The sequence below is a fragment of the Anomaloglossus baeobatrachus genome, chromosome 2 (genome assembly GCF_048569485.1).
Source record: "Anomaloglossus baeobatrachus isolate aAnoBae1 chromosome 2, aAnoBae1.hap1, whole genome shotgun sequence".
NCBI classification, from domain to species: Eukaryota; Metazoa; Chordata; class Amphibia; order Anura; family Aromobatidae; genus Anomaloglossus; species Anomaloglossus baeobatrachus.
Genome location: NC_134354.1, coordinates 232,752,959 through 232,773,303, shown reverse-complemented (window position 1 = coordinate 232,773,303; position 20,345 = coordinate 232,752,959). Strand labels below are relative to the sequence as shown.

The 20,345-nt window shown below is 48.3% G+C and overlaps 1 protein-coding gene across 1 annotated transcript in view; it reads left to right on the top strand.

Annotated features, from left to right (window-relative positions):
* Nucleotides 1–20,345, top strand: part of PM20D1 (peptidase M20 domain containing 1) — a 124,667-nt gene that overhangs the window by 59,979 nt on the left and 44,343 nt on the right. The window contains exons 6-8 of the mRNA XM_075333685.1: nt 268–387; nt 10,878–10,953; nt 12,539–12,600. Coding sequence (XP_075189800.1) covers nt 268–387; nt 10,878–10,953; nt 12,539–12,600 — 258 coding nt within the window. The remainder of the gene's footprint in view (nt 1–267; nt 388–10,877; nt 10,954–12,538; nt 12,601–20,345) is intronic.

Sequence of the window (20,345 nt, the reverse complement as noted above, 5' to 3'; positions counted from 1 at the left end):
GTAACATCCAGATACCTCACATCAGCTGCATGACCAACATGCAAATGTATACTTATCACCTCATGGACACGCAGCATGTTGGTTGGACATAACTTATCTTTCATGACCAGCTTTATACTTTTGCAGGTCATTTCTCATAAGATCCTAAAAATATGGCACATTGCTGTTTGATCTACTGAATAGCTTGAGCTTGTTAACTGAATGTGATCAGGGTTTTTGACAAGTTACATATGTATATAGAAAAAAATCATGTTTTCTCATTTGTAGGGTTGGCACCACTGAGAAAGGATCCATCACTTTGAACTTGACTGTACACCAACCTCCAGGACATTCATCAATGCCTCCTTCTGAAACTAGCATAGGGATCCTTGGAGCAGCTGTGTCCAGGTAATTACTACAATAAGGTACAAGGAAGACCATGCAATTGTAAAGCCTGTTAGATGTTGTCACTCGAGTTTATAGTTTTCAATCAGATGCTTCTGCTTCCACAACCCCAGTGCCCCAAATATTGGGACGTTTTGTAACATATAAGAAAAACAAGAATGCGATGATATGTAAATCTCTTCTAGCCATATATAATTCACAACATAACATAGAACACCTATCAGAAGCTGACAGACATTTTTCCTTTTTTTTTTTTTTTTAAATTGGCTCATTTAGAAAATGGTGTCAGCAACAGATCTCAGGAAAGTTTTGATAGAACAGTGTCTACCATATTGTGTAGCATCCCCTCTTATTTTTCCAAGTTTGTAAACCTCTAGGAAGTGGGGAGACCAAGTTCTGAAATTTTAGGAGTAGAATGTTGTCCCATTTTTGTCTAATGTAAGTTTCTGGCTCCTCAACAGTCCTGGATCATCTTTGTTGGATTTTTCAATTCATAGTGCATCAGATGTTTACGACTAATATAGACTGCAGGCGGTCAGTTCATCACCCGAACTCTTCTGTGAAGCCATGCTGTGATGAGGAATGCCGTATGTGGTTTATCATTGTGTTGACATTTTCTGAAATACAGTAGACCTTTTTTATTCCACTGACCACAGGACGTTTTTCCATTTAGTCTCCATCCAGTTTAAAAGAGCTTTGGCCCATAGAAGACGGCAGCGTTTCTTGATTGTATAGATATATGGCTTCTTCTTTCAATGATAGAGCCTTAACTTGTATTTATGGACTGCATTGCAAACTGTGTTCAAAGATGCTGATTTGTGGAAGTATTACTGAGCCTATTCAATGATTTGTACAACCAAATCATACTCATTATAAATGCATTGCCGCCTGAGGTCCCGAAGATCACTTATATTCAATTTTGACTGTCAGTCTTGTCCCTTGTGCACACACATTTCTTTCTGAATATTTTGATATTTTTGCTGTAGATGGGGGAATATTCAAAATCTTTGCAAGCTTAAGTTGAAGAACATTTGTTCTGAAATGTTCACATTTTTAGATGGTTGTTTAGATTGCTGAACCCCTGACCATCTTTGCTTCTAAGGGACTCTGCCTCTCTAACATGGTCTTTTTTTTTTTTTTTTTTATACACAGTCATCTGACTTAGTTGAAAATTAACTTTCCTGTTGTTTTTTCAGTAATATCGCTTACTTTTCTAGCCTTTTGTTAGCATTCACAACTTTTTAGAGATGTGTTGCTGGCATCGGTTTCTTAAATGAGTTCAGTTTTTCAAATTAAATGGAGAAATGTCAATTGTCCACTTCTGGTTTGTGGTGTATGTTCTGCAGTGAATAAAATATGGCTAAAAGAGATTTTCAAGTCAGTGCATTCTTGTTTTCTTACTATTTTACACAGTATCCCATTTTCTTTGTCGCTCTATTGGGAGACCCAGACAATTGGGTGTATAGCTACTGCCTCCGGAGGCCACACAAAGTATTACACTTAAAAGTGTAAGGCCCCTCCCCTTCTGCCTATACACCCCTCGTGGGATCACGAGCTCCTCAGTTTTCATGCTTTGTGCGAAGGAGGCACACATACATGCATAGCTCCACTGTTTAGTCAGCAGCAGCTGCTGACTATGTCGGTTGGAAGAAAAGAGAGCCCATACTAGGGCCCCCAGCATGCTCCCTTCTCACCCCACTTTTTGTCGGCGGTGTTTGTTAAGGTTGAGGTACCCATTGCGGGTACGGAGGCTGGAGCCCACATGCTGCTTTCCTTCCCCATCCCCTTAGGGCTCTGGGTGAAGTGGGATCCTATCGGTCTCCAGGCACTGAGGCCGTGCTCCATCCACAGCCCCTGGGAATCTGCTGGACATGGAGCGGAGTATCTTCAGGGACATGGCCCTGCTACGTTGAGGTACTCTGTGTCCCCGTGGGGACCGCGCACAGACACACAGCAGCACTGCTGGGTGTGTTAGTGCGCCAGGGACGGCGGCGCTGCCCGCACTGGTGCCATCGCACACTACAGCGTAGCTGGGTGTGTTAGAGTATTGGGGGACTACCGCGCTAACCGCCGCTGCCATTTTTATCTCAGGCGCGGCTGGGACTTGTGGTGCGCCGGGGACTTCCACGCCGACCAGGGCTTATATGCCGGCCGCGCTTATCACTCTAGTCCCCGGCTTGTGCGGCCTAGTCTCACTTCGTTACCGCCCACAGGCCTGCCAGTCAGGGTATGGGCGTGACGCTGCACAGCACGGCAGCGCTGAGAGCTGGAGTATGCTTTGCATACTCCACCCCTTTCACTGTGTACACTGTGAAACCGGATTCCCGCACTTTCTAGGGCACGCCCACGGCCTCCTCCTCTACACAGGACGCCGGCAGCCATTCATGTCAGTTTTTTCTGTGGCTGAGAAAAGAGACAAGTTTGGGAAGACCCTGGCAGGGATTCTGATGGTCACACAACCGCTGTGAGCGGGCGGTAAGCAGCACCTGTGGTGCTGACCCCACTAGTGCCGAAGTGCACATATAGATATATGCTTGTACGCTATACATTGCACTGTTCGGTCGCACTTTTGTATTTTGGCTATATACCCTCCTTGATTGTTCGGGGGAGATAACAGCATATCGTCTGGGTAAAACAAGGGTGCAGAAGCACATGTTTTCTATGCAGCCTGTACAGCATGTACGGCTATACTGCCGGCAGGTTACACGGACCCCCATTGTATGCAATGCTCGGCCCCTGTGACACATACTCAGCCGGAGTCTCTGCTAATGGTCCAGGTGATGGGGACGGAGTTTGCAGTATTTACTGACAGACTTTCTGAGCCTATGGCTATGATACTAGAAGCCTTGCAGTCCAGACAAGTCTCTCAGACCATGGGCACTGTTGATTCATTGCCCCCTGGTCCCCTCCCCACCCCCCCCCCCCGTTGGTGCAACAAGGTGCTCCGGGAGTGTCTCATGGATCCCAAAGTGAGGGGTCTGACTCGGACCGCAGTCCCAGACCCCCTAAGCGACCTCGCTGGGAGCATCCCTCGACATCACCGCATGATTCAGGGTCTCAGCATGGGTATCTGATCAGGATTCTGATCCTGAGAACGTTCTCTACCTGGATACACCTGATTGTGACACCGTAGTGAACGATCTTACGGCGTCCATCAATCAAATGTTGGTTTTTTCTCCCTCAGCTCCTACGCCTGAGGAGTCAGCTTCTCAGCAGGAGAAGTTCCGTTTCAGGTTCCCCAAGCGTACATTGAGTACGTTTTCTGGATCACTCTGACTTCAGGGAAGCAGTCCAGAACCACCAGGCTTGTCCAGATATCCTTTTTTCCAAGCGACTTAAGGATACACGTTATCCCTTCCCTTTTGACGTTGTCAAGGGCTGGGTTCAGTGTTCCAATGTGGACCCTCCTATCTCCAGCGGCTTAATCCTTAGTTGCAGTGGAAGATATGGTTTCACTCAAAGATGCCGCTGACAGACAGATGGAGCTCTGGTTGAAATCCATCTATGAAGCTATTGGCGCGTCTTTTGCTCCAGCTTTCGCAGCAGTCTGGGCGCTCCAAGCGGTCTCAGCGGCTCAAGCGCAAATTGAGGCAGTCACACGTACGTCTGCGCCGCAGACTGCGTCTTTACCTTCTCCAACGTCAGCGTTTGCGTCATACGCCATTAATGCTGTCCTGGACTCGGCGAGCCGGAAGGCACTTGCGTCGGACAATTCAGTGGTAATACGCAGAGCCTTGGGGTTGCGGGAATGGAAGACAGATTCTGCTTCCAAAGAAGTGCTTCACCAGTTTGCCAATCTCCGGCGACCGCTGGTTTAGTGAGCGTCTGGATGAAATCATCAAACAATCCAAGGGAAAGGATACATCCTTTCCTCAGGCTAAACCGAACAGACCCCAACAGAGGAGGGGACAGTCGAGGTTTCGGTCCTTGCGGGGCGCGGGCAGGTTCAATTCTCCTCGTCCAAAAGGCCTCAGAAAGATCAGACGTATTCCGATTCATGGCGGCCTAAATCACGTCCTAAAAAGACCGCCGGAGGTAAAAACCGCCACCAAGGCGGCTTCCTCATGACTTTCGGTCTCCTCACACCGCATCCTCGGTCGGTGGCAGGCTCTCCCGCTGTTGCGACACCTGGCTGCCACAGGTAAAAGACCGTTGGGTGAGAGACATTCCGTCTCACGGTTACAGGATAGAGTTCTACTCTCGTCCTCCGACTCGATTCTTCAGAACATCTCCGTCCCCCGAGCGAGCCGAGGCTCTCAGGCAGGCGGTGTGCACTCTGCAGGCAGAAGGAGTGGTGGTCCCGGTTCCTTTTCAGCAACAGGGGCACGGTGTTTACTCCAATGTGTTTGTGGTCCCAAAATATGACGGGTTTTTCCGTCCGGGCAACAGACACGTAAAAACCAGGCGGTTTCGGATGGAATCCCTCCGCTCCGTCATCGCCTCAATGTCTCAAGGAGATTTCCTAGCATCAATAGACATCAAGGATGCTTATCTCCACGTGCCAATTGCTCCAGAGCACCAGCGTTTTCTACGCTTCGTTATAGGAGGCGAACACCTTCAGTTCGTAGCTCTCCCTTTCGGGCTGGCGACAGCCCCACGGGTCTTCACCAAGGTCATGGCAGCAGTAGTAGCAGTCCTGCACTCGCAAGGTCACTCTGTGATCCCGTATTTGGACGATCTACTTGTCAAGGCACCCTCTCAAGAGGCATGCCAACACAGCCTGAACGTTGCGCTGGAGACTCTCCAGAGTTTCGGGTGGATCATTAACTTTTCAAAGTCAAATCTATCCCCGACCCAATAGCTAACATATCTTGGCATGGAGTTTCAAACTCTCTCACCGATAGTGAAGATTCCGCTGGACAAACAGCGTTCTCTACAGACAGGGGTGTGATCTCTCCTTCAAGGCCAGTCGCACCCCTTGAGACGCCTCATGCACTTCCTAGGGAAGATGGTAGCAGCAATGGAGGCAGTCCCTTTCGCGCAGTTTCATCTGCGTCCACTACAATGGGACATTCTTCGCCAATGGGACGGGAAGTCGACGTCCCTCGACAGAGACGTCTCCCTTTCTCAGGTGGCCAAGGAATCTCTTCGGTGGTGGCTTCTTCCCACCTCATTGTCAAAAGGAAAGTCGTTCCTACCCCCATCCTGGGCGGTAGTCACGACAGACGCGAGTCTATCGGGGTGGGGAGCAGTGTTTCTCCACCACAGGGCTCAAGATACGTGGACTCAGGAAGAGTCCACCCTTCAGATCAATGTTCTGGAAATCAGAGCAGTGTATCTTGCCCTACAAGCCTTCCAGCAGTGGCTGGAAGGCAAGCAGATCCGAATTCAGTCGGACAACTCCACAGCGGTGGCATACATCAACCACCAAGGAGGAACACGCAGTCGGCAAGCCTTCCAGGAAGTCCGGCGGATTATGACGTGGGTGGAAGACACGGCTTCCACCATATCCGCAGTTCACAGCCCAGGCGTGGAAAACTGGGAAGCAGACTTCCTCAGTCGCCAGGGCATGGACGCAGGGGAATGGTCCCTTCACCCGGACGTGTTTCAGGAGATCTGTCGCCGCTGGGGGATGCCGGACGTCGACCTGATGGCGTCACGGCACAACAACAAGGTCCCGGTTTTCATGGCACGGTCTCACGATCACCGAGCTCTGGCGGCAGACGCCTTAGTTCAAGATTGGTCGCAGTTCCGGCTACCTTATGTGTTCCCACCTCTGGCATTGTTGCCCAGAGTGCTCCGCAAAATCAGGTCTGACTGCCGCCGCGCCATTCTCGTCGCTCCAGACTGGCCAAGGAGGTCGTGGTACCCGGATCTGTGGCACCTCACGGTAAGCCAACCGTGGGCACTACCAAACCGACCAGACTTGCTGTCTCAAGGGCCGTTTTTCCATCTGAATTCTGCGGCCCTGAACCTGACTGTGTGGCCATTGAGTCCTGGATCCTAGCGTCTTCAGGATTATCTCAAGAAGTTATTGCCACCATGAGACAGGCTAGAAAACCATCCTCCGCCAAGATCTACCACAGGACGTGGAAGATATTCTTATCTTGGTGCTCTGCTCAGGGAGTTCCGCCCTGGCCATTTGCATTGCCTACTTTTCTTTCCTTCCTGCAATCCGGTTTGGAAAAAGGTTTGTCGCTCAGCTCCCTTAAAGGACAAGTCTCAGCGCTATCTGTCTTTTTTCAGAAACGACTAGCGTGACTTCCTCAGGTACGCACGTTCCTGCAAGGGGTTTGTCATATCGTCCCTCCTTACAAGCGGCCGTTAGAGACCTGGGATCTGAACAGGGTTCTAATTGCTCTCAAGAAGCCGCCTTTCGAGCCTATGAGGGATGTTTCCCTTTCTCGTCTTTCACAGAAAGTGGCCTTTCTAGTAGCGGTCACGTCTCTTCGGAGAGTGTCCGAGCTAGCAGCGCCGTCATGCAAATCTCCCTTCCTGGCGTTTCACCAGGACAAGGTGGTTCTGCGTCCGATTCCGGAGTTCCTCCCTAAGGTGGTATCCCCCTTTCATCTCAATTTGTGTCCTCATCCAGTTCATCAATTTGAAAAGGGTTTGCATTTATTGGATCTGGTGAGAGCACTCAGGATCTACTTTTCCCGCACGGCGCCCCTGCGCCGCTCGGATGAATTCTTTGTCCTTGTCGCTGGTCAGCGTAAAGGGTCGCAAGCTTCCAAATCCACCCTGGCTCGGTGGATCAAGGAACCAATTCTTGAAACCTACCGTTCTGCTGGGCTTCCGGTCCCCTCAGGGCTGAAGGCCCATTCTACCAGAGCCGTGGGTGCGTCCAGGGCATTACGGCACCAGGCTACGGCTCAGCAGGTGTGCCAGGCCGCTACCTGGTCGAGTCTGCACACTTTTACCAAGCATTATCAGGTGCATACCTATGCTTCGGCGGATGCCAGCATAGGCAGATGAGTCCTTCAGGCGGCGGTTGCCCACCTGTAGGAAGGGGCCGTTTTACGGCTCTATTACGAGGTATTATTTTACCCACCCAGGGATTGCTTTTGGACATCCCAATTGTCTGGGTCTCCCAATAGAGCGACAAAGAAGAAGGGAATTTTGTTTACTTACCGTAAATTCCTTTTCTTCTAGCTCTAATTGGGAGACCCAGCACCCGCCCCTGTTTTTTTGTATACACATGTTGTTCATGTTGAATGGTTGCAGTTCTCCGATATTTCTTCGGATTGAATTTGCTTAAACCAGTTTATTGGCTTTCCTCCTTCTTGCTTTTGCACTAAAACTGAGGAGCTCGTGATCCCACGAGGGGTGTATAGGCAGAAGGGGAGGGGCCTTACACTTTTAAGTGTAATACTTTGTGTGGCCTCCGGAGGCAGTAGCTATACACCCAATTGTCTGGGTCTCCCAATTAAAGCTAGAAGAAAAGGAATTTACGGTAAGTAAACAAAATTCCCTTCTTTTTGGGAACTGAGGTTGTACATGACAACAAATGGGGACATAGAAAATCGCATCTTGATCTAATGGTTAAGGCTACATTCACACGACCTTCCCGTTTATGCGGTCCGCAAAAAAATAGTCCTGTTTTTTCACGGATGCATCCGTGTGACTTCTGTTCCATATACGGGCCGTGTGTCATCCACGTGCTGTCTGTTTTTTTTTTTTTTTTGCGGACCGCAAAAAACGGAAACAGCTAGATGGATAGAGGGATGGATAGAGGGGCAGAGAGAGAGGAGAATGAATGGAGGGATACATAGAGGGCTAGCTAGAGGGATATATATATAGTAGATGAGAAAGACATATATAATGTAGCACTAAAGGGTGCTTAGTCTTGTATTTAGCTAATAAGTAATTAAAAAAAACGACGTGGGGTCCCTTCTATTTTTTTTGTAGCCAGCTAGGGTAAAGCAGATGGCTGCAGCCTGCAAACCACAGCTGGCAGCTTCACCTTGGCTGGTAATCCAAAACAGAGGGCACCCACGCTGTTATTTTAAATTACATAAATAATTTAAAACAAAAAACGTGGGGTCCCCCCCAAATTGGATCACCAGCCAAGATAAAGCGGACAGCTGTGGTCTGGTATTCTCAGACTAGGGAGGTCCGCGGTTCTTGGACCCTACCCAGCCTAAAAATAGGCCGCAGCCGCCCCAGAAGTGGCGCATCCATTAGATGTGCCAATCCTGGTTATTTTCCCCAACTCATCCCGATGCCCTGGTGCGGGGGAAAACAGGGTAATATATGGGGTTGATACCAGCTGTGTAATGTCACCTAGCATCAAGCCCTGGGGTTAGTAATGTCACGGCGTCTATCAGATACCCGACATCACTAACCCAGTCAGTAAAGAAAAAAAAATGACGACAAACAAATTTGTATTTGAAAAAATACCCCCCAAAACATTCCCTCTTTCACCAATTTATTGGAAAGAAAAATCAAATCCGGGTCCGGCGTAATCCAATAAGGGGGTCCCACGACGATCCATACTCACTGTCCCAGTCAATGAAGCACAGAATGTGCCCCATTGGCTGGGAGACCAGTGCAGTCACCTGAGATAACATCATGAGGTCAGCCCAGGTCACTGCAGGGTATGACCAGCGCTGACTTCAGGAGGTTAGCGAGGTACATTACTTGCGGTGATGGAAGCCGCTGCACTCCTGACGGCAACGCTGGTCACTGAGTTCAATGACCGCCACGTTCACTAGTATCGTGAGCGGCCCGTGACGTCACCGCTAGTCACAGTTTCGGGCCGCCCGCGAGACGTGATGTGAGAATACGGCGGGCATAGAAGCCGGTGACGAGCGTTGACGTCAACAGTGCAGGAGTTAATCACCGCAGGTAATGAACTTTACTAACCTCCTGATGGCAACGCTCATCATCCCCGCAGCTGCTCGCACTGCAGTGCGGGCAGCTGCGGACGCACTGCAGTGCGGGCAGCTGCGGACGCACTGCAGTGCGGGCAGCTGCGGACGCACTGCAGTGCGGGCAGCTGCAGACACACTGTAGTGCGGGCAGTCACGGGGCTAGCGTGGGAGCGAGACACAGACTGCAGGGGCACCCGACAAAGGTCACATGGAAGTGCTTCCGTGCGGCTTCCTGGGATTTTGCAGACCCATTGACTTGTATTGAGTCATGGTCCGTTATTACGGAACAGAGTAGGACATGTTCCATAATAACGGAATGGACATACGGTATCCAATGTGCTTTTGGGTTTTTTTGTAGGATCGGATGCACACGGAAATGCTTATGTGTGCCATTTGATCCTACACAAGAGACGTTGAAAAGATGGTCCTGTCCGTAGGTCCGCAAAAAAACAGGAACTGAACAAGACAAACAAAATGGTCGTCTGAATAAGTCCTAAAGAGAAGTTATCAGAAAATTGTCAATCTCTTAAATCTGTGTTTTTTTGTTACACATTTTGTTGAAAATTACAACACTTTTTTTTTTTTCTTTTTCAAAATCACAGTCATTATCACAAAAACAAAATTGGTAATCTTGGCATTTTCACAATGGCAGGTCGAGCTTTTTTTAGACTCCTATTTCCTGCTCTTTCAGGAAGACGTTACAGCATTTTCCTCATTAGAAGCAGAATTACAATGCTGGGTAACACCTCTATACACTGCTGATAACGCAGGATACATCAATTACAATAGGAGATGTCAAAGCTGACACTGGTCACTTTTCCTTCACAATGACCTTTTGTATGGGCTTATTAGATGTTTCAATAAAAAAAGGATAAGGTCAGGTAATGTTCATTGTGGCTAAAGTACATGTGGATTTGCTGAAACTACCGGAAGTTGAAGTCTGAAAAAGCCCCAGTGGATAGTGAGAAAAATTGCAAGATTTGTGTTTTTACTACAGATTGTGATATGGAGTAAAAAAAAAAAAAATTGCCTCTCTCATCATATAAAAAATATAAATTGACCACGTGATTAGTGATGAGTGAGCATTACCATGCTCGGGTGGTTTGTACTCGTAACAAGCAGTTGGATACTCGGATGGGCATCGAGTACCCGAGTATAATGGAAGTCAGTGGGGAACTCGAGCATTTTTCTGCAAGTTCCCCATTGACTTCAATTATACTTTGGTATTGGAGTGGCACCCATCCGAGCATCCAGCTGCTTGACACAAGTACCGAGCACCCAAGCATGGTAGTGCTCACTCCTCACTTATGATTTAAACAATAGGTAATTTTTTGATTATGGCTTCCATATAGCATAGACAGGTTTTCGCCCCAAAAGCATTGGAACATGCATAGTTTTCTCTGTGCTTGTAGTCATTAAATGGGAATCTTTATTAGTCCAGATAAGGAGATAACTTCTCATGCTACGGACTTATACTAGCTGTGAGCATCACATGACCAAGATGTACTTTTTCTCTAAACGTTCCATTGAATGGCCTCTAGCTGAGATCTTGGAAACCATAAGAAATTTACACATTTCAACAAATCAAATAAGATTTATTTCCAGAAACCAAAATATTTATTTTTTTAATTATTTAATTAATTATACCCTTACAATGTTATAATTTTTAAAAATACACAGATTAGAAAGAAGTCCTATGCCAAATATGTTTGGTGAAGGTCCAGAGGCTGCCATGTTTGAGCATCTCGCAGGAGAGGTAAGAATTTAATTAATTATAAAAATCTTTATTTTTATACAGTGCTAACTTATTCCACAGCACTTTACATACATTAGAAACACCCTCCCCATAGGGCTCACAATCTAAATTCCCTTTCAGTATGTCTTTGGCGTGTAAAAGGAAACCGGAGAACCTGGCAGAAACCCATACAAACTCCTTGCAGATGTTGTTCTTGGTGGGATTTGAACCCAGGGCCCCAGTGCTACAAGACTGCTGTGCCTCCCACAGTACCAATGTCATGCACTTTTAATACTTCTATTATGACAACATTATATTTTCCTACTGCATAGAATGGCAGTAATGGGATTAAGGACATGGCAGTGACTGGCTAGAGTCCTCACAATTGTATTTCATAACCTTCACAGATCCAGATCAGCTCTGCCTGTGAGCTCTGTATGGCTGGCTGCTGGGTTTGCTCGTATTTCGGGGTACCTATGTATGCCCTTTTTTCATTGAAAAACTGTACTTTGAAACAAAATTTATGACTCAAAAAAAAAAATAAGAAATGAAATAACTTATGTATTCCAGGGCAGACATTATGTAATAAACTTAGGAATTAATTCCCATGGTGCGTAAAATGTGAACAGTACAGAATATAAAAAATGCCAAAATTCACTTTTTCCCCCAGAAATATAATCATACAACTTCACCTAAATAAAACAGCCATGTCAACTTAAAAAATAAATTGCTTCTAAGGTTTGTGGATAAAAAAAACATTGTAGTATTGTTTCTAGGGAAAAAAAAGTACCATATTTTTTTGACAACAAGGCTACGTTCCTACGATGTCCTTTTGATGAGTTTTTAATGTTGCAGATTTTCTACACATATTTAAATTAGGTTACTCGTGGTTTTTTTGTGTTTTTGACCCTGCATTTTTTTTTGTCTTTTTGGTATGATGTTTAAATACAGCTGCTTTTGTTTCTGATGCTTCCTGGTATTTGGCTTAGTGGACATGAGATGTTTATAATCCCGTCCACTTTGCTGGAACTGGAAGATACTTAGTTTTTGACTCACTAAAAGATCATCATGGGAACGTAGCCTTAAGGCCACGTCTCACTAAGTGACATCGCTAGCGACATCGCTGCTGAGTCACGGTTTTCGTGACGCAACAGCGATCTCACTAGCGATCTCATTATGTGTGACATCCAGCAACGACCTGACCCCTGCAGTGAGGTCGCCGGTCGTTGCTGAATGTCCTGAACCATTTTCTTCAAAGGCGATGTCCTGCTGGGCAGGACGCATCGCTATGTTTGACACTGTGTGACAGGGTCCCAATGACAGCAGAGATCGTTATACAGGTCGCTACTGCGACCTATATCGTTACTGTGTCATTGGTAAGGTTTGACTGTGTGACATCTCACCAGCGACCTCCCAGCGACTTACCAGCGATCCTTATCAGGTTGCATCGTTTTCGGGATCGCTGGTAAGTCGCTAAATGTGACGGGGGCTTTATAGTGAGGAAAATTTGACATACGCTTTTTAAAAAAAAAACTTATCTTGGCCAGTAAAGCTGAATAACAGTATCTTTGCATATACATTGTGATTGTCAGTCTGTGTTTTACAGTTTGCATTTCCACTGAATGTCATGATGGCAAACCTCTGGCTCTTCTCTCCAATCATCAGTAGGTAAGAAGTGCAGATGTATATCATATATAGGATGTCCCAAAAGTAAGACAACACCAATATTAATTTAAAACGTCTTGGCATGGGTGACCTAATTTTAGATACAAGCTGTGAAGGGGAGGGAGACACCTGATCATGTTACCAGCATGGCAGTCCTCATGAGTGCCACCATTTTGGATTCCTCTTAAGTTATTCAAATGGAAAAGTAAATGTTTGGAAATCTTACCAGAATAAATGTGGCGTGCTTCATCAGAATGGAAAGGGAGCCAGCACTATCTGAGAGTGGCATGCATCGTATAAAAAGTGCAAATTCACAGATTTATTCCAACTGTACTATAATACAAAATGAGATTTTTAGCAAATAATTGATCAACTCTTTGAGCCACCCCTGCCACTTCACGACAAATCTCAATAGGGGGCTCCGACTCTATATTATGTATTTCATTTGCTATGTGGCCTCCTAGATAAATAAATTAAAAGCAGAACCATATTGCAGCACACATACCTGTAACCTGGGTATAACCGCTTCCATGTTGCAAAAAGAGGCTACTGCGGATAAAAGGCAGCCAGGTCCCAGCATGTGCAGCAGATGCCACACACACCAGGATTATGTCAGAACTGACCTTCACAGTGCTAGACCCGCAACCATAAATAAAGGCGGACCAGACCCAAGTATGGTGCTTAATTAGCAATGCCTGTGGAAAAAGGGTGAGGCAACTGAATGTAAACAGCCACCAACAGGAGGAATATATTGCAAACCAACGTCAGGCATGTATGGCATGGTGGTGACCAGCCACCAGACCAATGTAGGATAACTACAACCAAACAGAGAAAAATAATATAAAAAGTGCAAATTCACGGATTTATTCCAACTGTACTATAATACAAAATGAGATTTTTAGCAAATAATTGATCAATTCTTTGAGCCACCCCTGCCAAGTCACGGCAAATCTCAATAGGGGGGTTCTACTCTATATTATGTATTTCATGTGCCATGTGGCCTCCTAGATAAATTAAAAGAGAATGGGTAAAGTTAAATTAACATGATTTTTTTTTTCTTCCATACAGGCGATATGACATTGCAATATCCCAAGCAGAATGTTATGAAATTGTTGTCAATTCTTGAAAACAAGGAACCTGAGTCATCTGGAAGATTTTAAAAAAAATTCCAGCTAAACAAGATGTCCATTACAACAAGTGCAGTTGCCAAACTTCTTGCCATCACAACATTTGACAAGGAAAACGAGGGTTACTGTACCACCTATTCTATGTGACAGTGTGGATCATCCTGGGTCAGACGTCGTAGCATCTGTGTTTTGTTCCAGTGTGATTGACAGGTGGACAAAATTCTCTCAATTGAGGCACGGCCTTCCAGAGATTATATTTTACTGACTGAATGAGATCAGAACTGCAGATCTCATTCAGTCTGTAAAATCTTGTGTTTGTTGGTGGCAGAACCTGTTTATTGGCATTTGACAAAGTTTGGCAACTGCAATGTAGGTATTGAGTGTTGTGTATGGTTGGAGTGGGTTGATCTATGTTTAGAACAAAGTCATCCTTTACATCACCTGTATAAGAAGGGAATTTTGTTTACTTACCGTAAATTCCTTTTCTTCTAGCTCCAATTGGGAGACCCAGACAGTGGGTGTATAGCTACTGCCTCTGGAGGCCGCACAAAGAACTACACTTAAAAGTGTAAGGCCCCTCCCCTTCTGGCTATACACCCTCCCGTAGGAGTACGGATTCCTCAGTTTTAGTACCAAAGCAAGAAGGAGGAAAGCCAATAACAGTTTCAAAAACAAATTCAATCCGATAACAAGATCGGAGAACTTAAGAAACAACATGAACAACATGTGCACCCGAAAAACGAAACCCTAAGAACAAATAGGGCGGGTGCTGGGTCTCCCAATTGGAGCTAGAAGAAAAGGAATTTACGGTAAGTAAACAAAATTCCCTTCTTCTTTTTCGCTCCTAATTGGGAGACCCAGACAGTGGGACGTCCAAAAGCAGTCCCTGGGTGGGTAAAAAGATACCACATGAACGGGCTGTCAGACAGCCTCTTCCTACAGGTGGGCCACCGCCGCCTGAAGGACCTGTCTACCTAGGCTGGCATCTGCCGAAGCGTAGGTATGCACTTGATAGTGTTTGGTAAACGTGTGCAGACTCGACCAGGTAGCCGCCTGGCACACTTGCTGAGCCGTAGCCTGATGCCGCAATGCCCAGGACGCACCCACGGCTCTGGTAGAATGGGCCTTCAGTCCAGATGGAATCGGAAGCCCAGCAGAACGGTATGTGTGAAGAATTGGTTCCTTGATCCACCGCGCCAGGGTGGATTTGGAAGCTTGCGATCCCTTATGCTGACCAGCGACTAGGACAAAGAGCGCATCAGAACGGCGTAGAGACGCCGTGCGAGAAATGTAAATCCTGAGTGCTCTCACCAGGTCCAACAGATGTAAACCCTTTTCAAATTGGTGAACTGGATGCGGACACAAAGATGGCAAAGTGATATCCTGATTGAGATGAAAGGAAGAAACCACCTTGGGAGAAAACTCTGGAATTGGACGCAGTACTACCTTGTCTTGGTGAAACACCAGGAAGGGAGATTTGCAAGATAACGCCGCTAGCTCGGACACTCTTCGAAGAGACGTGACCGCCACAAGAAAAACTACCTTTTGTGAAAGCCGAGAAAGGGGAACCTCTTTCAAAGGCTCGAAAGGCGGCTTCTGGAGAGCAATGAGAACCTTGTTCAGATCCCAGGGTTCCAATGGCCGTCTGTAAGGAGGAACGATATGACGAACTCCTTGGAGAAACGTGCGTACTTTAGAAAGCCGTGCCAAGCGCTTCTGAAAGAATACGGATAGCGCGGAGACTTGACCCTTAAGAGAGCTAAGCGACAAACCTTTTTCCAACCCAGACTGCAGGAAGGAAGAAAAATTGGCAATGCAAATGGCCAGGGAGAAAACCCTTGAGCCAAGCACCACGCTAAGAATATCTTCCACGTCCTGTGATAGATCTTAGCTGAGGATGGTTTTCTAGCCTGTCTCATTGTGGCAACAACTTCATGAGATAAACCTGAGGCCGCTAGGATCCAGGACTCAATGGCCACACAGTCAGGTTCAGGGCCGCAGAATTCAGATGGAAAAACGGCCCTTGAGACAGCAAATCTGGACGGTCTGGTAGTGTCCACGGTTGGCCTACCGTGAGATGCCACAGATCCGGGTACCACGACCTTCTTGGCCAATCTGGAGCGACGAGTATGGCTCGATGGCAGTCGGACCTGATTTTCCGGAGAACTCTGGGTAACAATGCTAGAGGTGGAAACACATAGGGGAGTCGGAATTGCGACCAATCCTGAACCAAGGCGTCTGCCGCCAGTGCTCGGTGATCGTGAGACCGTGCCATGAAAACTGGGACCTTGTTGTTGTGCCGTGACGCCATCAGATCGACGTCCGGCGTCCCCCAGCGGCAACAGATCTGCTGAAACACGTCCGGGTGAAGGGACCATTCTCCTGCGTCCATGCCCTGGCGACTGAGAAAGTCTGCTTCCCAGTTTTCCACGCCTGGGATGTGAACTGCGGATATGGTGGACGCTCTGCTTTCCACCCACGTCAAAATCCGCTGGACTTCTTGAAAAGCTTGGCGACTGCGTGTTCCCCCTTGGTGGTTGATGTACGCCACCGCCGTGGAATTGTCCGACTGAATCCGAATCTGCTTGCCTTCCAGCCATTGTTGGAAGGCTCGCAGGGCAAGATAGATTGCTCTGATTTCCAGAACATTGATCTGCAGGGTGGACTCTTCCTGAGTCCACGTCCCCTGAGCCCTGTGGTGGAGAAACACCGCTCCCCACCCTGATAGGCTCGCATCCGTCGTGACCACTGCCCAGGACGGGGGAAGGAACGACTTTCCCTGTGACAATGAGGTGGGGAGAAGCCACCAACGCAGAGAGTCCTTGGCAGTCTGAGAGAGGGAGACAGTCCTGTCGAGGGACGTCGATTTCCCATTCCATTGGCGTAGAATGTCCCATTGTAGAGGGCGCAGATGAAACTGCGCGAACGGGACTGCCTCCATTGCTGCTACCATCTTTCCTAGGAAATGCATGAGGCGCCTCAGTGAGTGCGACTGGCTCTGAAGGAGAGATTGCACTCCAGTCCGTAGCGAGCACTGCTTGTCCAGTGGAAGCTTCACTATCGCTGAGAGAGTATGAAACTCCATGCCAAGATAAGTCAGAGATTGGGTCGGGGTTAGATGAGACTTTGGAAAGTTGATAATCCACCCGAAACTCTGGAGAGTGTCTAGTGCCACCTTCAGACTGTGCTGGCATGCCTCTTGAGAGGGTGCCTTTATAAGCAGGTCGTCTAGATACGGGATGACCGAGTGACCCTGCGAGTGCAGAACAGCTACTACTGCTGCCATGACTTTGGTGAAGACCCGGGGGGCTGTTGCCAGACCGAAAGGTAACGCTACGAACTGCAGGTGTTCGTCGTGTATGACGAAGCGTAGGAAACGCTGATGCTCTGGTGCAATCGGCACGTGGAGATACGCATCTTTGATATCTATTGATGCTAGAAAATCTCCTTGAGACATTGAGGCTATGACGGAGCGTAGGGATTCCATCCGGAACCTCCTGACTTTTACGTGTCTGTTGAGCAACTTTAGATCCAGGACGGGTCGATGCGATCCGTCCTTTTTTGGGACCACAAACAGATTGGAGTAAAAACCGTGACCTTGTTCCTGAAGAGGGACGGAGGTCACCACTCCTTCCGCCTTTAGAGCGGCCACCGCCTGCAACAGAGCATCGGCTCGGTCTGGTGGTGGAGAAGTTCTGAAGAAACGAGTTGGCGGACGAGAACTGAACTCTATCCTGTACCCGTGAGACAGAATATCCCTCACCCAACGGTCTTTGACGCGTGACAGCCAAATGTCGCCAAAGTGGGAAAGCCTCCCACCGACCGCGGGTGTGGGAATCGGAGACTGCAAGTCAGGAGGACGCCGTCTTGGCAACGGTTCCTCCGGCTGTCCTTTTTGGGCGTGACTGAGACCTCCAAGAATCTGAGCGTCTCTGGTCTTTTTGAGTCTTTTTTGACGAGGCGAATTGGGACCTGCCCGGTCCTCGAAAGGACCGATAACCAGACTGACCCTTCCTCTGTTGGGGTTTGTTTTGTCTGTGTTGCGGTAAGGATGAGTCCTTACCCTTGGAGTGTTTGATGATTTCATCCAAACGCTCTCCAAACAATCGGTCACGAGAAAAAGGCAAATTGGTTAAGCACTTCTTGGAATGAGAATCTGCTTTCCAATGTCTCAACCACAGGGCCCTACGCAAAACAACGGAGTTGGCTGACGCCACTGCCGTGCGGCTTGTAGCGTCAAGAACAGCATTAATCGCGTACGACGCGAATGCCGCCATTTGCGAGGTCAATGGTGCTACCTGCGGGGCAAATGCACGTGTGACTGAGTCGACTTGCGCAAGCCCGGCTGAGATAGCTTGGAGTGCCCATACGGCCGCAAAAGATGGCGCTAACGACGCTCCAATCGCTTCATAGATGGATTTCAGCCAGAGCTCCATCTGCCTGTCAGTGGCATCTTTAAGTGCCGCTCCATCTTCAACTGCAACCAAGGATCTAGCTGCAAGCCTGGAAATTGGAGGATCCACTTTTGGACACTGGGTCCAACCCTTGACCACCTCAGGGGGAAAAGGATAGCGTGTATCTTTAAGCCGTTTAGAAAAACGCCTTTCAGGATAAGCGTGGGGTTTCTGGATTGCGTCTCTAAAGTCAGCGTGGTCCAGAAAAGTGCTTAATGTACGGTTAGGGTATCTGAAATGGATTCTCTCGTGCTGCGAAGCTGACTCCTCTACAAGAGGAGCTGGTGGGGAAATATTTAACATCTTATTGATGTTAAATATAAGATCATTAACTATGGCGTCACCATCTGGTGTATCTAGATTGAGAGCGGTCCCAGGATCAGAATCCTGATCAGTTACGTCCGCCTCATCACCCATAGATTCATCTCGCTGGGATCCTGACCATTGAGATGAATGTGAAGGCCCGTCATAGCGAGCCCGCTTAGGCTGCCCGGGGCCATCGTCCGAGTCAGAGTCTTCACCCTGAGGTGTATGTGCCCGTCCCGGAGCTTGGAGGTAATTCAGCTGAGGGGGACCAGGGGGCAATGATTGCACAGTGTCCGTGGCCTGAAGTACAGGCCTAGCTCGCAATGTGTCAAGAATTTGTGACATAGTGAGAGACATTCTGTCAGCAAAAGCTGCAAACTCAGTTCCTGTCACCTGGACAGCATTCACAGGTGGTACACCCTGGGTCACGTCCAGCAGAGGTCCCGACTGTGCAAGCGCCGCAGGGGCCGAGCACTGCACACAATGGGGGTCCGTGGAGCCTGCCGGTAGAAAAGTCCCACATGCGGTGCAGGAAGCATATAATGTCTGTGCCTTGGCACCCTTGCGTTTTACGGACGACATGCTGCTGGCTCTCTGCAATGTGAGAGAGTCTATAGCCAAAGGGCGACCAGCGCTATGCAATACAAAGTATTTGTAGAAACAAAATACTAAGAATACTACTGGCACAAGAGGGGGTGAGCCCTGAGGGCTGCTTACCGCCCGCTGAATAGCGGGTAAGAGGCGCAGAATTCCTTGTCTGGGTCTCCCCGGCTCCCCTCTGCAGCTCAGCGTGTCAGCAGGAATGGCTGCCGGCGTCTGTGGAGAGGGGCGGTCCGTGGGAGTTCCTAAACAAAAGTGCGGGAAACAGTGTCCCCTCTGTGCCTATTGTGAGGGCTGGAGTATGTAAAAACGACTCCAGCCCTCGGCGCTGATGCACTGACCAGCGTCCCGCCCCTCTCCTGACTGGCAGGTCTGGGGGCGGGAACGAACGGAAGCAGGCCGCAAAAGCCGGGGACTCGAGTTATCAGCGCGGCCGCCGTAAAAGCGCGGCCCGCGCTGAAGTCCCCGGCGCACCACAAGTGCCAGCCGCGCCGCAGTCCCAGCGGCCGGCGCGACCGATTCCCAGAAGTGTGCCTGCTTCAGCGAAGCTGAATGAGGCCATGGCACAAGCGCCGCAGCGCTGATGTCCCCGGCGCACTACAACACCCAGCATGCTGCGGTGTGAGCGCCAAATGCACGGGGACACAGAGTACCTTGAGGAAGCAGGGCCATGTCCCTGATGTACTCCGCTCCATCCAGCATCTTCTCCAGGGGCTGTAGATGGAGCACGGTCTCAGTGCCTGGAGACCAGTAAATCCCACTTCACCCAGAGCCCTGTAAAAAGGGATGGGGAAGGAATCAGCATGTGGGCTCCTGCCGCCGTACCCGCAATGGGTACCTCAACCTTACAAACACCTCCGACATACAGTGGGGTGAGAAGGGAGCATGCTGGGAGCCCTGTATGGGCCCTCTTTTCTTCCATCCGACATAGTCAGCAGCTGCTGCTGACTAAAAACAATGGAGCTATGCGTGCGTGTCTGACCTCCTTCGCACAAAGCTAAAACTGAGGAATCCGTACTCCTACGGGAGGGTGTATAGCCAGAAGGGGAGGGGCCTTACACTTTTAAGTGTAGTTCTTTGTGCGGCCTCCAGAGGCAGTAGCTATACACCCACTGTCTGGGTCTCCCAATTAGGAGCGAAAAAGAAAAGAATAATCACAGTTTTACCATGAGAATGGATAAAGTAACATTAATATGAAAGACAGCAGTATTTTTCTTTTAAAATTCTGTAAAGTTTGATGTGTCACACTTTCCTTTTGAAA